Genomic DNA, 17408 nt, shown 5'->3' with positions numbered 1-17408 from the left:
AAGAGCTCAACCATCGTGTTTATTAAGTGCCTACTGTTTGCTAGCATTCCGACACAATGATGCACCACGGTCACATGTTCCTGCCTTTCTTGAACTTTCTGCCCAGTCAAGGAGACAGATGGTCAGATGATCAGGATAGTGGGTGTCTAATTACAAATGGAGACAATTGGTCTAAAGAAAATAGTTTTTCGCAAGTGTGTAAGTAAAGAAGCTGGCCCAGACTTGAATCTGTGGGTGAGGACAGCCTGGGATGGATGGTCTAAGAAGCAGAAGAGGAACATTCCATACAAGGAAAACAAGAATAAAGGAAAAATCGCCTGTGTGCACATATAAAGTTTTTGTGGTTGAAAGAGCACAGCATCTTCAAGACCTGAGGGAGTGCCCATATGGATGGCATCCTGGGGAGCCGTGGGGGGGAAGTGGTGGAAAATTAGTCTGAAAAAGTACGCAGGGGGCAGGCCACATGGGGCCTTGTAGAATTCATTAAAAATGGGGATTTTGTCCTGAGTCAATGGGAAGGAATCGTTTGTGGAAAACCATGATCAAATACGTTCAAGGAACTTGGGTTTCCACTGACATAAAAGGCCATGGCAGCTAGTCACTCGGGTGGTTTTTTTTGAATGTAATTGAAATTTATTTGTCTATCTACCTACCTATTTATTTATTTATTCATTTATTCCCAGCTTTATCGAGGTATGATTGCATATATTTAGTTTTATATACGTGATTTTTTTAAGGTGTAAAACATGATGATTTAGTATATGTATGCATTGTGAAATGATTACCACAATCAAGTTAATTAAGACATCTATCATCTCACATTTAATCCAGCCTTTAGAGCACAAGCAAAACCCAATATACCTAAATGTATGGTGGCTCTAGATCATGACAGGGCACTTCATAAATGCCACTGGACCAAGGCCAGTTGTCTGATCTTACTGATCTTACAATTCCCCACACCCTTCAACCTTCATCTTTTCAGTTTAGGCAAGGCAATGATTTAACACACGAACAGTAAGTGAGTGGTTGCTCTACTGATTTCTCAAGGAAGCAAAAGGAGACAAGGACAGCAAGGAGGGCACCATCCAAACTACAAATAACACACTGTCAGAATGAAGTTTTGCATCCTATTAGTAATTTGTTGATGTTAAGAGACTGGACAAGGCGACATCACTAGATCTTGGTCCCTTGCCATTGGTGTTTTGTAAATCAAAATTAAGCAAGAACTTACTTTCTAGGGAAACTCAATGCACTACTTTGTAGGTATGGTGAGGGTGAACCCTTTAAAACAACAATGCAAAAAGAGACATATATTGATATAATGACTTCTCAAATAAGGTCCCACAGTAACTGTGTAGCAAGAGATCATGTAGTGTTAATTGTTTTGTGTATGTATGGGGGAGAAAAAATAACTACCCTTTACTCAAGATTACACATTTCTATGATCTTCGTGTCTTTACATTCAGTTGCCATTCTGACTAAAGGGCCTTCAGATCTGATTAAAGGTCCACCCTGAACTTCTATGTGGGAGACTTTTCCAGGGCAAGCACGCACAGGGATTCACCCAATGGCATTCAGTCAATAAATATACACATCAGCTCGCCAATAAATCTGCACAGTCATTGTGTCTTCCTTTTTTTATCAGAAGGATCTGGAGATTGCTATGCTTTCTTCCCTACCCATAGTCCTTCTTGACATTGCATTAAGTGTTCAGACTCCCTCTGCAGTCATTTTATTTGTAATAGTGTCTTGTGTGTTGTGTCTCCTAGCTCTACATACAAACCACCACGCTTACAATCTCCATGAACCTAAGTGCATCAGTGGCGCTGGGGATGCTGTACATGCCGAAAGTGTACATCATCATTTTCCACCCTGAACTCAATGTGCAGAAACGGAAGCGAAGCTTCAAGGCGGTAGTCACAGCAGCCACCATGTCATCGCGGCTGTCACACAAACCCAGTGACAGACCCAACGGTGAAGCAAAGACAGAACTCTGTGAAAACGTAGACCCAAACAGTAAGTAACTCTCCTTTCCTTTCATCTTCCCATCTTGCATCAGTAAGCTCCGCGAGATATGGTGTGAGCTTGCCTTTCTTTGAAAAAGTACCATGACTATGATTGTCTTGGATAATGGGTTGCCTTGGTGAATGCTAACCTTTGCTCTTAAGAGTTTGCCTCATTCTTGCCACCATTTTCTTTTTGCTGTCTGTCAGAAAGAAGCTTTTAGAGGTTCTGCTTCAGAATTGTGAAGTCTCCCCCTTGCCTCGCTTCTTGTCCTTTTGTATCAACCCCTCCAATTGGCATAAACACAGCTGTCAGGTTGTGAGGTAACTTTCATGACCCCTTCCTGTTAGGGGAACAACTTCCTGTTAGGGGAACAACTTCCTGTTAGGGAAACTTCAACACTTGATTGATTGTAGCAGTAGGAATGAAATTGGGATATTTAAAAACCTTGGAAACACAACTTTTTTCCACTGCAACACGAAAGTGGAAAAAGTTATGATTCTTTACTAAGCAAGGCTTCTAGAAACCAAAACATAAAATATTGAATAAAGCTGGCAAACTTTCATCCAAGTATACCGGCCCAGACACTTCTATGCTAATGGCATCCCCACCTGGGAAAAACATGTACCACACCACTGCAGAGGAGTGAAAGACATTCCATGAAAGACATACGCGTAGGGGCGGGATTCAGGATGCTATGTCAGACTTGATACGCTACATGGCATATCTGCAACCCGTGGTTTGCCTTGAGTCACCCCTGCAAAGACCCCAAAGAAGATGGGCATACAGACACCACTTTTTTTAAAAAGTAAAAGACATTTAATCAGAGGCTAAATGCATAGAATTCCCAATTGCTGATTTTACTAACACTATTGTGGTAAGAGTGAATTTCAGACTAAAAATGTGACTTCTAGGATTTATTTTCCAGGAATATTTTGACGAGTTCCATATAGAATGAGGCATATTGAAGGGTTCCTGATGCTTCCTGTTTTTAAAGTAAAGGAGGATTCAGGTTGTCCGTTAAGTCATTCAAGACACATTATTTTTCAATTATGAGCTGAATTTGCTGTAGCCAAAGGCTTATTGCCAAGCAGAAAGTCCCTATTCTAAATACTCTGAGGTAATCCTTTATGCTTTGCAAGTAAGAGAGAGATCTTCAAAAACCAGGAGGCAACTGAGTTTGATCCTGACAAATATTGTGCAAAGATCCATGGTCTTAGCCCTTCTCCACATTTCTAAGTAGTTAGTTGAGTGAATATTGTGAAACACTTTGAGAATATGTAGACAAGTTAACAGAGACTTATTAACAACATCACGGGCTTCACTTTGACTTTTCAATAGAAGAGATTCTCGGACAAGTTGAGAGGCAGGAGAAGGAGCTCACGGAGAGAAGGGAGAAACAGAATGGATACACAGGATCTGTTCTTGTGTCTTCAGAACAGATGGTCACTGAGAGGAGGGGAAGTGAACGGTGAATTGCTATGGTATTCATTGTGATGTAGGAAGAGACTTTGGGTTGAGACAGACCTGGGTTCAAATCCAAGCCACTCCTCTTACCAGCTGTATGGCTTTGAGAGTCATGGAGCTTTTCTAAATCTCAGCGTTTTGATGTAAAAAATGGAGATAATAATATCCATGTCATAAGATAAGTGTGTCATAAATTATCATGCATGTAGAAAATAGTGTCAATTAAATTTTAATTTCCTTCTATTCCTGAAAAGGCAAAAAGATTTGCCTAAATGTTATATAGATATGATGGTATGTTTAAAAGCGTACTAAACACGATGAGGTAGATGGAACTGATTCACAAAAAGAAATATTTCCATGAACATACTTATGCGTCTATTTATATGTATATCTGTATTGATAAATATACGTACATAGTTATACTTCCATAGAATTTTATTCTAGGGCCCCTTGTCATATTTGCAGTTCACAAAACCCTTATCCTGGAGACATTCTAGTAGCAGTTTAACATTTATATCTAAACACAAACACATACACACGCAAATTTCACTAGCTATGCCCCAAATCAACAACCAGGAAATAAGATCAAAAGTCTGTATGTATTTTAAAAAAAAGACCAAATTAGAAGTTTTGAATTTGGACAATTAATTCAATACTATGCTAATTATTAAGAATAATTAGCTTTCAAACAACATTTCACTGTTATTAACTTTTAGTGATTAGGGTCTATCCTTGTTGAGGCTGTATGGGGTATGATAATGGCTGTTAAATTGCTAATACCAACACTAACACTAATACTAATACACAGCCTCCTTTTCAAATAGCCATTATGCAGAATGCTTTGTGTGGACGCTCTCTCTTACTCCTCACAGTAACTCTGTAGAATGGGAAGTATTATTCTCATTTTAATGAAGAAACCTAAGCTTAGCGAGATTAAGTGATATTACCAAAGTCACACATTTAGTTAGCAGCAGAGGTTGGACTGAAACCCAGGTCTGACTCCCAGATCCCTGCTTGTTTCTCTTTGCTGCTGTGTTTCTTAGAACATGAGTGGCACGTTACAATGCCAATGCAGAAATTGGTCTTTGGGCTTGCTCATTTGCTAATGCAGCTTGCATTTAAAGAATATAATGATGTATGGTGCTTTGAAATGTGTTATTGCTTGCTTTGTTGTCTACAAAGACAGGAATAAACTGAACTCAAAGAAGGCTGCCCAGGTAGAGGCCTCATCTTACTAACTCAAAAATCCAAGTGTCTTATTACCTGTGTCAATCACAATTATTCCATTTGGAATGCATTTGGTGCCTTTCCCTTGAAAAAGTTTTACTGGGTTTTGTCATTGTTGTTTTGGGGTCTACACAGAGCAAAGATAAACAGTTCCGGAAAAAATAAAACCAAATATAGCCTTTGCGTCACAGACAGTCCAAAAACTTTTAAAAAATTGTTTGTTCTTTTGGTTTTGTGTAGACACTTCCTAAAACACCATACATAATTTGAGTGGATATTTGCTGAACCATAGGAGGAGATTCATGTACCTCCAAACATTGGGGTTTCTGATGGCCCAGCTCTCAAAGATCCCGAAGAGGAATCAAAAGACCTTATCTGCACAAAATCTGTCCAATAGAACTTTCTGCAATGATGGAAATGTTCTCTACCTGTGCTGTGCAGTACAGTAACCACTAGCCACATATGGCTATTGGGAGCTTGAAATATGGCTGCTTAGCTGAGGAAATATGCTTACCATTTTCCTCCATTTTAAATAATTTAAATTTAAATGGCCATCTGTAACTGTGGCTACTATATTGGACGGCAGAGCTCTAGAAATTAATATATTTTAATAGCAACGATGTCATATTAGGACACTCAGGCTGAGCCCATATTGGAAATGCTTCCCAAAGTTTTAGCAATGATGCTGATCTGGGATAAAGTCAACCCAAAGGAAGGAAACATTTAAGATGAGACAAAAATGCAAACAAGTAGCTGTTTAAAATGATCTAATGAAGTCACTAATATGGAAATAATGGTATTATAGATAACAATTATATTTGGAAAACCAGTCTGTAACAATGCAAAAATGTATGAATGTAGGAAAGAGCAGTAATAAAAAATTCAATTAATGAAAAGTGACAGAAAGACTATTCCGATGGGAGGAAACATTATTATTATATTCTATTTAATACCAAATATAGCTCAAATCATCTCAAATTTCTGAACTTTGGTAACAGACAAATTGTTTGCTAAAATTAAGCTATGTGGTTAAAAAGAAACAAACAGAAGCACAGACCATGCACTTGGGAAAGGAATGTGTCTTTCCAAAAGGGAAATTCCATGCGCTATCCTCTGAGGGAGGGTATCGGGGAGGAAACCGAGTATATAGTATGAGCTACAAAGTAAATAATGAAACAGAAATGTCCCCTTATTCATTGTTGCTCTAAACACTCAGTCTCAATGTATTTCAATCCTCAGTGTTTTCGTTTTTAACAGCTCTGCTCCATCACTGCAGTTTGCCATCTGGTGCATGCACGCTTCTACTCATCCAGCTGCACACTGCAACGACATGTCCACATAAAACGAATTTGCTTGTTGGCTTCATAAGGGCAGAAATTAAAACTGCCCAAGCATTGCCTGATTTTTCCCCAAGAAGTTCAATTTTCCTCTTAGGTTGCTTCTCCAGTTAAGATGCCATTGTTTGAAAGGAAAACCTCTTTCTGTATGGAACAAATGAAAAGCAAATCTCAAAATTTTAATGTATCTGTGCACTACAAAACATGTTGGATGTTCAGAGTTGAGCCAATGCTTGTTCATTTCTGAACTCAGATTGGAAAACAGCAGCGGGTATAGAGGTATAGCTCAGCCACTTAATGAAGGGTTTTTTTTATACAAACAAAATTTCTGTTGCTAGAGGATTGGAAGACCCTGACCTAATTTGGATAGCTTTAGATCTGGCCACGATGATGCCTTCTCAACAATTTTTTCTGCAAAGGGCACCTCAAGCTTTGGTTCTTGAATGTGTGTCCTGAATTTGGCATGTTTTCCTGAGCTTTCTATTACTGATTTTGCAGATATATGTTCATGGCAAAGATGTAGATGCCAGATAAACAGGAGGATTGTGTGTGCTTGGGGACTGACTTACTGATGGCCACCAGGCCCCTTTTCCAGTTGGATGGATAATGGTACCTGAGGCAGCATGGCTTTTGGGGGATGTGTGGGTAAGAACCGCTGCCTTCCTCACTTGGACTGGTCAGAACCAGAAGATGCTCTGTGAATTATCCTCTGGTCAGATGCTCTCCTTATAGAGGATCATGATGAATAATGATGAGCATCCCTAAGCTACCTTTGTCCTAAACTACCATCCATTTTCTAAACCAATGCCCCCAGACAGTGCAGAGAAACTCCCCCAAAATCTGGACTGGTTACAGAAAGTTTGTTCTGGAAGGCCAGTAGCAACTAGAGATGTCAGGCATGTGGACAGCTTGGGAAAGACCCGTTTTGCAGGTGGGAATGCATAAGTGATAAATGACCCTGAAATAGAGGCTGGACTTACACTACGTGAAAGACTAGTTTAAGCCAATGAGCACACTGTATGGTGAAGCACACTTTAGAAGAACAATAACTTGCACCTAAAACAGACAATCTAAAATAAGATATTTTAAATATAAGTGTACATTCTGATGCTATTTTTCTTTTACTACCATTTTTGCATCTACTGTAAGGAAAATATATAAATAAAAACTTGGTCTGTTCTCAAAGAAGGCAAGTATTACATAAAATAGTAGAACTGCCAAGATAAAGAAGTATTTTATTAAAAAAAAAAAAAACTCCAAGACTCAAACTGCTAGAAAATGGATGTGGGTGTCAAATTCTATACAAGTAACAATGCCTAGAAAATTCTGGAACACCCTCCCATGCTGTGTTAATTTGCCGTGGTTTTTTGTTTTGTTTTGCTTTTTCATTTGTTTGGATCCCTAACATTCTGAACATTACGTTGTTTGTTTCATCCTTCTGGACTAACCTCGCAGGCTGGTCACCATAACTGTACTAGGCTGAGAAAAAAGGGATGGCAACAGGAAGAAAAGGATGCTCTGATCAGATAGACACCTTACTTTGGGGCTGGTTCCCTCAACTACTCCAGCTCAAACGAGTAAACCCATCTGCCTAAAACCAAGAGGCGCCAGTACTCCCATGTTCAGAGGTACCTGAATTGTGGTGAACTGGTCTACCAAAAGACTATCAAACCCACTGAAAGAGTGGGAATAAAGTCTATGGTCTCTATCGCAGCCTCTTCTCCAAAAGGAAAAAAAAGAATAAAAAGGAATATTGTGTGCACATTTATTTTATCCGTACCTATATATTTACTTTTCCTGTAGACTGCATACCACCAGTAAGAAAGAGTGTACAAAAGTCTGTTACTTGGTACACTATTCCACCAACAGTATAGCTTTTGCCTGCTTTCCAAAAGGTAAGAAACAATCTAATTTTTATTTATTTGTGTGTTGTCTCCACTGAGAATTAAAAATGTTTTCATGAAAACTCTGCATGATTACCTGTAAATCTATTCACATGAAGAAACGTGTTTTCAAAGATGAGCTGTTTGTTAAGCGTAGTGCAGACAGCTGTTAAGGGTCACGTGCCTGGTTTATTCTCTGGAGAACATGTGTATAGCGTGTGCACGTTTGTCTTTCAGGAACAAGTAGTCAATGGTGGCAGAATTGGTGCTGGCCATTCTGGTACATAGTTTACTTTAAAAATACCAGTGATGAGAGATTATTTTTAAATGGATGTTTTCACATTCTGGTTTTAGAAGGCAATGTGGAAAACTTATAAGGAGAGAAGGGGGACGTTTTACAAGCCTAGTAAAAATGTTTTTTCTGGTTCATTTATTAAATATTTCTAATAAATAATATCATTTTTTTATTAAATGTCATTCCAAGAAATGTGTTCATTCAAAAAACAATGAATGGCCTTCCCATCTTAAACCCAAAATGACCTTGGATCCTTCTTTTCAGCAAAGAAAGAGAAAGTGTTTGCTGGCTCTGCTTGATAATGTGTTGAAGATGGTTTTTGGCTCATAGTTCTGCCTTAGAGAAACACTGAACCAAGTTCAGTCATTTCACAGAACAGGGAACAGTTCAATGAAAGGCCACAAGAGTCAGAGATGAGTTTCAACATTATTCAAACCCAAGAATTACCAATAAATACCAAGAGTATTCAAACTAATAGCTTAGAAGAAATAGTGGATTGGGAGGAGTGTGAACTAGACACAAGAATGGACTGGCATAAGAATTCTAATTGATTTGCCATTGATGCCTACAGATTATCTGGGGCTCTCACTAAACGATATAAAGTTATGAAAGAATAATAGTAATATTATTATTATCATCTCCCTGTTTCAGCCTAAGAAATATAATATAGTGGAAAACAACACTTGCTTTGGCAAACATCTTTGTCCAGCTGGGAACAGGGCATTCCAAACTGTGGGAAAATAAACAGTAGAAAACATGGAGGGGAGTTATTAAAATCATGCAGTTGCTTTGAATAAAAGATTCCCTTTGGTTTCCTCCGGACCTCTTATTGTGCTTATAAAGTAGATAAAAAAAACCTATCTCTAGAGTGACTCCAAGAGAGAGAAAGCAGAGAGGTCACATTGGGTTTGGGGGTGGGGGTGGAAATATTGCTTCACAATGTGGGCTAGTCTCACTTTCCTATGTTGCTAACATGGATCTTTTTATCACATCTTTGCTGTGTTTCTTTGCATCTTTGTTTTTGTAATAGTATTCTGAGTACAAATAATATCTCGCTCTTTCCATATCCATTTAGCACTGTAACACAGGACAAGAGTACTTTCAAGGAGTAATTACGTTTCCTGTTGATTTTAGACGGATGCCAGCAACAGAGTCTTTAATTTCGGATGTATTGTTCACATGGTTATTTCCTTTCCCATATCAACACGATCTGTCCTAGTTTCTAAATAGGCCATTCTTTTCTCCCCATGAATATATAACTGTATTCCAGTGACATCTCAAGTTTTTGCAGTACAGTGCTTGTCAAAACACTGCAGCTCATCATTGTAATAGTCCTTTTACATGCAACTGCCTGAGAATAAATGAGAAGGAATTTTCCCTGGGTAAAAACGATAGATTTAATCTCAACCCATTAAATATTCTCTTTAGCTCCATTCTAAGTTGATACCTCTTGGTTTAAAGGGTGTAAAAATAATATGTAAGTCAATCTTTCAGTTAAAAAATTACTTTCAGGATGTGCTGTTTAGAAATAAACTTAAACTTTTTGCTAGGATTGTCTTGTTTCAAAGATTTTGATTAGGTGCTTTCCCTTTCTGCCAGTGTTAAGGTGTCTTGACAACTTAATGAGAAACATCTCATACAGCTCCTTGAAAAATAATAAGAATAGAAGTTGGTCTAAGTCACATGTATTCAAAGAAGGAAGGGGTTTACCTTGTTCAGGTTACGATGAGACTGGAAAGCTTGGACGAGCAGTGAAAGAAGGTGCTAAATGTATGTTCGAATCCACTTCTATGTGGTTGTTTTCAAGAGACGAAACAGTAAAGAAAAACCTATAGATTCAAGAGTGAATGTTTGTACTACTCAAGTAAAACTTCGATTTCAGCCACCGTGCCCCAATGGTGGCACACTATATAGAGCAAATCATTCTGCTTGTGGGGGTTGAAGAGGCGGGTTCAAATTCAAACAAAACAGAATGCAACCTGCTTTGAAAATGCCTTCCATATACTGCCTGCCGTTAAGAGCATTCTCCTTTGACAAACATGACAGGCCGGACATTGGCTGAGTCAACACTGCCTACAACTTTTGTTTGAATGTTGAGAAATTTTAAAACTCCGCAGAGTGTTATCAATTTAATGACGTGCACTTTAAAATGCAATTAAGCAACAAAAGTGCAATTAATCTGGCATTGTCATCAGGTCAGGAAAACAAGTTGTTTTGTTAGGAGGTAAATTTTCACACCACAGGATGGAGTTCTCATTAAAAAACTTTAAGAGTCTAACTCAGCCTTGCAAATATGGACATTTAACAGTGGAGTCATTTTTTTACAAGATATCTGCTTCTGAGAAAGTACATTGGTTGTAATATTGTTGCCATTTCACTAATGTATTAAATGATGTTGTAAAAAAATTGGTAATCTCTTGTTTGTTAAAATTACTATAATGAGGTTATTTCACATTTTCAAGCTTTCTAGAACTGTGCGATCCAAGGTTTTCTGTCATTTTGAGACTCTCCCTCCTCTGTAACATTCAATGTGATGTCTCGGAGTTAACTGGAGACTCCCTCAATGTAAAAACTATTTTGAAGCACTCTATAAGTATAGCATAGCAAAGAATATATGTTATCTGACCTTTGACATGAATCGCCTTAGAAATAACTGCAGCTATAAATCTTTTTGGCATATTTCTTTCTGCCTAAAAGATCTGCGAAATACCATCATTTCTCTTATCAGGGGTTGATATCTCAGCATCCTCAGAAACCAATTAATATTTGCCATCTCAGTTCTGCAACTTCAGTTCAACTTAAAGAAGGGGATAAAAGTTCCCGTGGCAGGATTTCTACTATTTCTTAGCATAAAAGAAACATACACATCATGCCCCAAAGTCATGAAAACCATGCCAAGGTTTACATTTAAGCATGTCACCACCACATCTGGGTAGGATTTATGAACTGCAAGAGTATTCTGAAGTTGGGTCAATCAAAGAAACATTTATCAAGCACCTCTCCTATGGGCCAGCCCTGAACTTACTAGGAATGAGGGACAGAAGTGGACAGAAGTGGACAATATCATCAGGGAGCCCAGATCTGATGGAAGGCTTGAAGGTAAGCAATTATAATTCAGAGTGACAGGGGCTCTTAGAAGAGATCTGTACCAAGTGCTACCAAGCTACATGTGGAGAACATCACCCAGGAGGTTGTGTCTGAGTTGGTCTTAGCAGATGAAGGAGTCTAGGCAGCCACAAAGACAAGACACTCAAGGCAGGAAACAAGTATGCACAAAGAACCTGGAGTACAGAAGAATGTGGTATGTCTTGGGACTAGAAAGCAGTTCGGTGAAGCTGAAGTGTTGTGTTTTGAGGCAAACGGTTTCAGGAGATGACACATAGGAAGCAGCCAGGGCGTAAAGGGAACTAGTTGCCTTTATCTCTGTGCCTTTAGCAGAGGGCCTGACTAATACTAGGTTCTCAGAGACTACACACGGGATGACTGCAGTGCACTACCTCACAGACCAAAGGCACCTAGCCTTCCCTAGAACGTAGTACCTACACAGTGAATATCAAATAAGTAATTATTTATTAATAATAAAAAAAATCAAGTCTACAGCCTCAGCAAGTGGAATTATATTCTCCCAGATAAAACTTCCAGGGTCACAAAGACTGCCCCGAAAAGGCAATTTTTGACCCTGATGTCACAGATTTCAAAACTACGATGTAGTTTTTATGTACAACCTTAAAACTGACAGCCAGTGCCACATCCGCACTTGCGTAATGTCTCTTTTGATGAGCTAAACCCATGTGTAAAACCAAGACAATGTTATGCTGATCTCTCTTTTCATGGACCAAGAGCATCTATACTGCTTTTCTTTCAAAGGGCATGTGAACTTCAAAGTTACCATTGGAAAGAGATCCTACGCACTTGCTTTAAATGGTTATATAGCTTCTAATTTGATAAAAACATAAACAACCACTTCGGTGGTTTTCTGATTGTTAAGTGCATTTTCTTAGAGACTGGCATTCAAGACAGATTTTGTCTTTTAGGCCCCAAGTTTGCATTTGAAAAGAAAACAGCGTGTGCCCTAAAACAAGGTCAGTTAATCTCTACAATCTTTCTTCCTCCCAATTACTGTGAATGAGCATCTTCTCAGAACTCAAGTGACCATGACTCTCCTTTCTGCCTACTAAAGACCTGTCTCAGCTTCGCAGATTTTTTTTTTCGGCTGTACAATGGAACTTGGATGCATTTTAAATTAACTTTCTCTAGGAATCAAAGGTAATCATTATTTCTCTTTATGATCCCCATGAATATTCTCATTATTTTTTTTTCTTTTCAAGTTTAAGATTAGTTTTGAATTCTCTTTACATCTCTGCCCTCTTTCAGAGTAACCTCTGAGGACCCAAGCTTGTGCAAAGAGGATGGAGGAAAGCCTCCAAAGTCTGTTCTTACTGAGCTGGCCCAAACACTTAGAAGAATATGACCGGAATCAGCAATCCCACTTTCTGTAAGTGTTGGTCCGAGTATCGGTTATGACCTTGTGTGTGCTGTTGCTTTTCTCTGGCAAGAATAAGGAAAACTAGGCCAGGGTCCTAACCTTGGCTCTGATACTTGAGGTAGAATAAGCCTAAACACCTCATGGACCTCTGTGATAGTGGATAAGTTGTGTCCTATTTGATCTTCACTTTCTTCTTATGAAAGACCAAGGCAGCTTTCTTTGATGGAACACCATGGAGATGGCATGCAATCATATAAAGAAAGACCCTCCTTTATAAAGGGCTGTGCATATATAAGGTAGCATTGTTAGTCCCTGCTCATCTCTCTGTTTTATCTGGCTTTCCTTTCTCCTCTTTTTTTGTGGTTACATTTTTTGTCTACGATAAACCATCAGAGTTGGAAGGGATGATATCTAGACTGCCAGTGAAGTCAGGCAACCTTTTCTTTAGGTACAGCAAGCTCTGTTTTGGAGATGGGTCACTGTGGTCTTTTGATGGTTCATTAATAGTCTTCTGGCTTCGCAAAATTGACAGAGAAGGCTATCAGTCACTCGGCAAGGCTGCTGTGAGACACATAGTCTCATACCACCTGATATATGAACCACTCCATGTGATTAACTTCGACAGGTAACTCCAGGCCAGCTGGCAAGCTGAAGAGCATTTTAAGTACAAATACTAGTTCCGGGGTATGTCTTGAGTGATAGAATAATGACTGAGTGGAACAGAGTCCCTTAATCTTTGCTTGTGAAAACACTTTGGTTTCCTTTCAAGGCCGGGATACTTTAACAAAACCTCCCAGAGATATTTGTTGATGCTTTGGAGTTTGGTATTTACTAAGCTTATACCAAATATAGAACTGCCTGGGAGGGCCAGGCTCATGCATCTCAGTCATCGAAGGACCTAGCATAGCGCTTTACAACAGTTTAATAATAATAACAACAATAATATCAGTGATGATGATAATAATGGCATCATATCATCTCTATTGCTACAGACATACAAAGTGCTCAACCATCCACTGAGACAGATCTTATTGTCCCCACTTGACATGATAAAACTGAAACTCAGAGCAGTGAATTAACTTCCCAGTGACACCCACCAATGAGTGGCATGTGGGTCTCCTGTCCAGAGTCCTTTCTAATAAGCTTTTCCGAAATTGAATGGAATAGGACAAAACATTTCAGTATACGTAGTCTATCTAATCATCATTTATTATTTTCCTCAGTTGATTCTAGAGGCCCTCAATGTCCTGAAGATGAGATAGGCCCTCCAGGGCTTCAAGGCAGAAATTATAGACTGATTTCAGGGCTATTTTGGAATGAGATGTGCCCTCTTTTTTTTCCTTTATGGTACTGCAAATAATAAGACTCCTTGTGTAATTTCACCTCCGCTTGGATTCTTTTGGTGGTCTGAAAAATTGAAGACTGTAGGTCCTGCCTCAAAGAACATGGCCTTCTAGAGCTGGAAATGTTTAACTTTTAAGACTTCATTGCAATTCATAGTATAATGTACTCAAGGCCTACTGGTCAGCCTGGGCTAAGTGTAGCCTGTTCAGAATTACAATCACAAGTCATCACATATTGACAGCTACGAGCAGATTCCACCTCTGCATCAGGTGATCGAGTTTGGCATGGGAACCTAAGTGGAGTAAATTAAACTCAAAAGAGTATTTACTAGCATTAAAAGTGGCACTTCCCTGGCACACAGATGTGAAAAGCTAATTCCCACCACAGCTTCATCACCTGCTCCGTCTCTCTCTGCTTTTGCCGTAGCAAAGCTCTGTAAAGAAACTGGCCACCAGGGTCATTATCATCTGTGTTAGCTGAAAATTTGATTAAGCTGGCCTCCTAGGGCTAGCATGGAAAATGCTCGATTTTCGTTCTGAGAACTTAATTCCTCTTTCCCTCTTTTCGTCATGTTTGCAAATTTCATTTGCATTTTAATTTCCTGTGGTTTGCCAAAGTCCAGACTGAGACTTGAGCTGTTGTTTCCATTCAGGTGAAAAGTGCAAACACACCTGACCACCTGCACTGGCGTACAGTCCAGCGATTGGCCAAGGCAAGTGTCTTTTTGCATCCTTCTAAGCATCCTGAGGAAGCTTTGCTACCTAGCCCACCAATGAATTTAATGAACGGAGGAGGCCTTGTCCAGGTTCCAGGACGAGCTTAGTCCTGGTGGTGCTCATCGAATACCAGCAATGTCCTCTCAATATTCCAAAATAAGGAGAAATTACACTAAAAAAGTCTTGAGGCTTTGGCCCATTAGAGCATTTTCCAGGGGCTTCATTTACGAAAGACATCAATGCCACCAAATGAGGGAGAGGTCCCTACTGTGATCTACTGGGATACAACCTTAAGAAAGCCAGTCTCTTTTTGGGTATTGGATTTTCAGTGTGTTCTGAGTCAAGTTGCCGGTTCAGTAACATCAATGGGGGCTCCTATCCGACTCCCATCTAAAGGAAAATAAAGTGAAATAGGGGATCAACGGGTGAGACTCTATCATTCCTGCCAAGCAGGCAAAATGCTGACTCTTTAGAAAAGATCACCTCTCTGTGCCTCAGTTCCCTCGTCTGTAACATACAACCTCACATGGTGGTTGTGAGGACTAAAGAGTAAAGCCCTTAGAATAGAGTTTGTCACAGTAGCTGTTCAAATGCTAGCCATCAGTGTTGCTGTTACGTCACCTAAAGTTAATATATTTTTCTGTTTGTCTTTCCTCTAGGAAAGAATGTGGAGATTCCAATCTGATCCTCTTCCATGTGATCTCTTGTACCCATTCTCTTTCTGTACCATACACAATAAAGTTTGAGAATTTCAAGTAATCTGTCTGCCTCTGACTTTTGTCTGGAAAAACCTGCAGAGTCTTCAGATCGAAATATCAATATATCGCTTGTCTTGTCTTCAACCTATTTAGTATTGATCATTTTTGCAGCAATGATGCCTTAAAGCCAAAATTTCACTGCGCTATCAAAGGAGCCACCTGGGAAAGCACATTTAAACACACTTAGCTTTCCTTTCATTTCATAACACGGCACATTTTTCCTGACTTTAGGCATAAAAGACATTCAACATGGTCACCATCGTGGCGATGTTTACATTAAATTATGACTAGCTTTTAGTACCCAGCTATTTAAGGTAATAACTAGAATCAATTTTAAAATCCTATTTATGGAAGAAAATTTGCCTAGAAGAACTCTTCTGATATTCATTTCAGCTTACACTTCAGTTTAATTCAAAGGCTTTGTTCCCTACCGTGGTGCTCATCAAGGTGTCACCTGCATTTAACCACCTTCCCCACGGATTCTGATGTACATCCAGGTTTGGGAACTGTTTTTTAAACCTGTCTGATAATCAACACATGCAATATGGTGTTGATGTGATGGAGATCACTTACACAGCAGAGTGTTTTCCAGGATATTAAAAAGACTGTTTTAAAAAAAACATTCAGATTTATCTCACCAGTGGCATCCACCATGTTCCCAGGAAGTCATCTTTAGCTGTCTGCTGGCGCTGTGAGAAGCTATTTCAAGGTCTCCTCTCAAGAGACTCTTCCAGACTGGTGTTGCAGACTAATAAAGAGGAAGCTAATTGCTGAGATCTATTATTGGAGTGGAAAACATAGCACCGTCTTTGTTTAAGGCTGAATCTCCATGACAACATCAGATAAAAAGCTGGGTTAATGTTTCTGTTCCCTGCACTCAGTGGGCCACAGGTCATGGCCTTCTGTAAGTAAAGTGTGCCGATACATTCTTATGCAATCATTCCAAGCTACTCAGTAGGGCAACTCTGAATTTATTTAGCCCTGAAGTCTTCAAAGAGACTCCTATTTTCAAATCTTCATCGATGCCTTTCTGCCCAATCAGGTAGTGAAAATTGTCAGGATAACCATTGCTTCAATTACCATTGCTGTTAAAAATTGGCTGTGATCTGATGGCGAGGCAGCCTGCTCCTGAGGGTGCTGGAGTGTGCACTCCTAGGTGCTAAATTCAGCTTTGCCCCGCTCTAGACTGTGATGTGGGTGCACTGCTTACTCTCTGTGTGTTAGGGTTGTTATTAGGATTAAATTAGTTAGTGCTTACCATATGTTTAACTACAATGCTTGATATACAGTATAATGCTCAATAATTAGCTGTTACTCTTACTACGAATCTCACCAACTGAGCTATAGCTGCTCAGTTCATATGGTAGCCACCAGCCACATATGGCTCTTTAAATTTAAGTTTAATTAGAATGAAATAAAATTAAAAATTTTGTTCCTCAGTTGCACTAGCCACGTTCCTAATGCTCCATGGGTACATATAGCTAGTGACTGCCATATTGGACTGCAAAGCTATATAATATTGCCATCATCACAAAATGTTCTACCAGATAATGCAGAGCCATTGCCTAGAGAAAGTCAACAGGAGGATAAGAACTTCCTTACACAAGGGACAACTTTCGTTCTTAGCACTCTCCATTGATGGTGAGAATAGTCTGCAGGTTCTCTCCGAGAGTGTGGGGGCCCATTTCCTGCGTGGCACCTAGCAAAAGATGGAAAGATGGTTTACATTGTGGAGTGTGCAGTGAATTTTGTGACCTAAAAAAAATTGTTTTCCAGAAATGCTTTTCTCTCAGCTTGGAAGATTCCTCTCATTTCTTTCATACATTATTTGCAATGCTCTATATTTATTAATTCAATGGTTGCACGTAAAAGCAGGTAAGGCGGCAACTTT

General features: G+C 39.3%; 1 protein-coding gene across 13 annotated transcripts in view; it reads left to right on the top strand.

Moving 5' to 3' along the window:
• Positions 1–17408, top strand: part of GRM7 (glutamate metabotropic receptor 7) — an 828681-nt gene that overhangs the window by 768416 nt on the left and 42857 nt on the right. For 2 of the 13 annotated variants that reach the window (XR_011427214.1, XM_023620046.2), the window contains 2 exons: positions 1770–2016; positions 7839–7930. Coding sequence is in view for 3 of the 13 variants with exons in the window: in XM_023620046.2 (XP_023475814.1) it covers positions 1770–2016; positions 7839–7909 (318 nt within the window). In the remaining 10 variants the exon portion in view is untranslated. Of the gene's footprint in view, positions 1–1745; positions 2017–7838; positions 7931–9288; positions 10620–12247; positions 12296–12393; positions 12480–12587; positions 12709–14695; positions 14756–15418; positions 15519–17408 lie in introns of those variants that run through there. The other 11 variants (XR_011427215.1, XM_014731447.3, XR_011427208.1 and 8 more) reach the window with 10 other exon arrangements.

This window comes from Equus caballus, chromosome 16 (genome assembly GCF_041296265.1).
Source record: "Equus caballus isolate H_3958 breed thoroughbred chromosome 16, TB-T2T, whole genome shotgun sequence".
Taxonomy (NCBI): domain Eukaryota; kingdom Metazoa; phylum Chordata; class Mammalia; order Perissodactyla; family Equidae; genus Equus; species Equus caballus.
The sequence above is the reverse complement of the archived record's forward strand: the minus strand, read 5'-3'. Positions and strand labels throughout refer to the sequence as shown.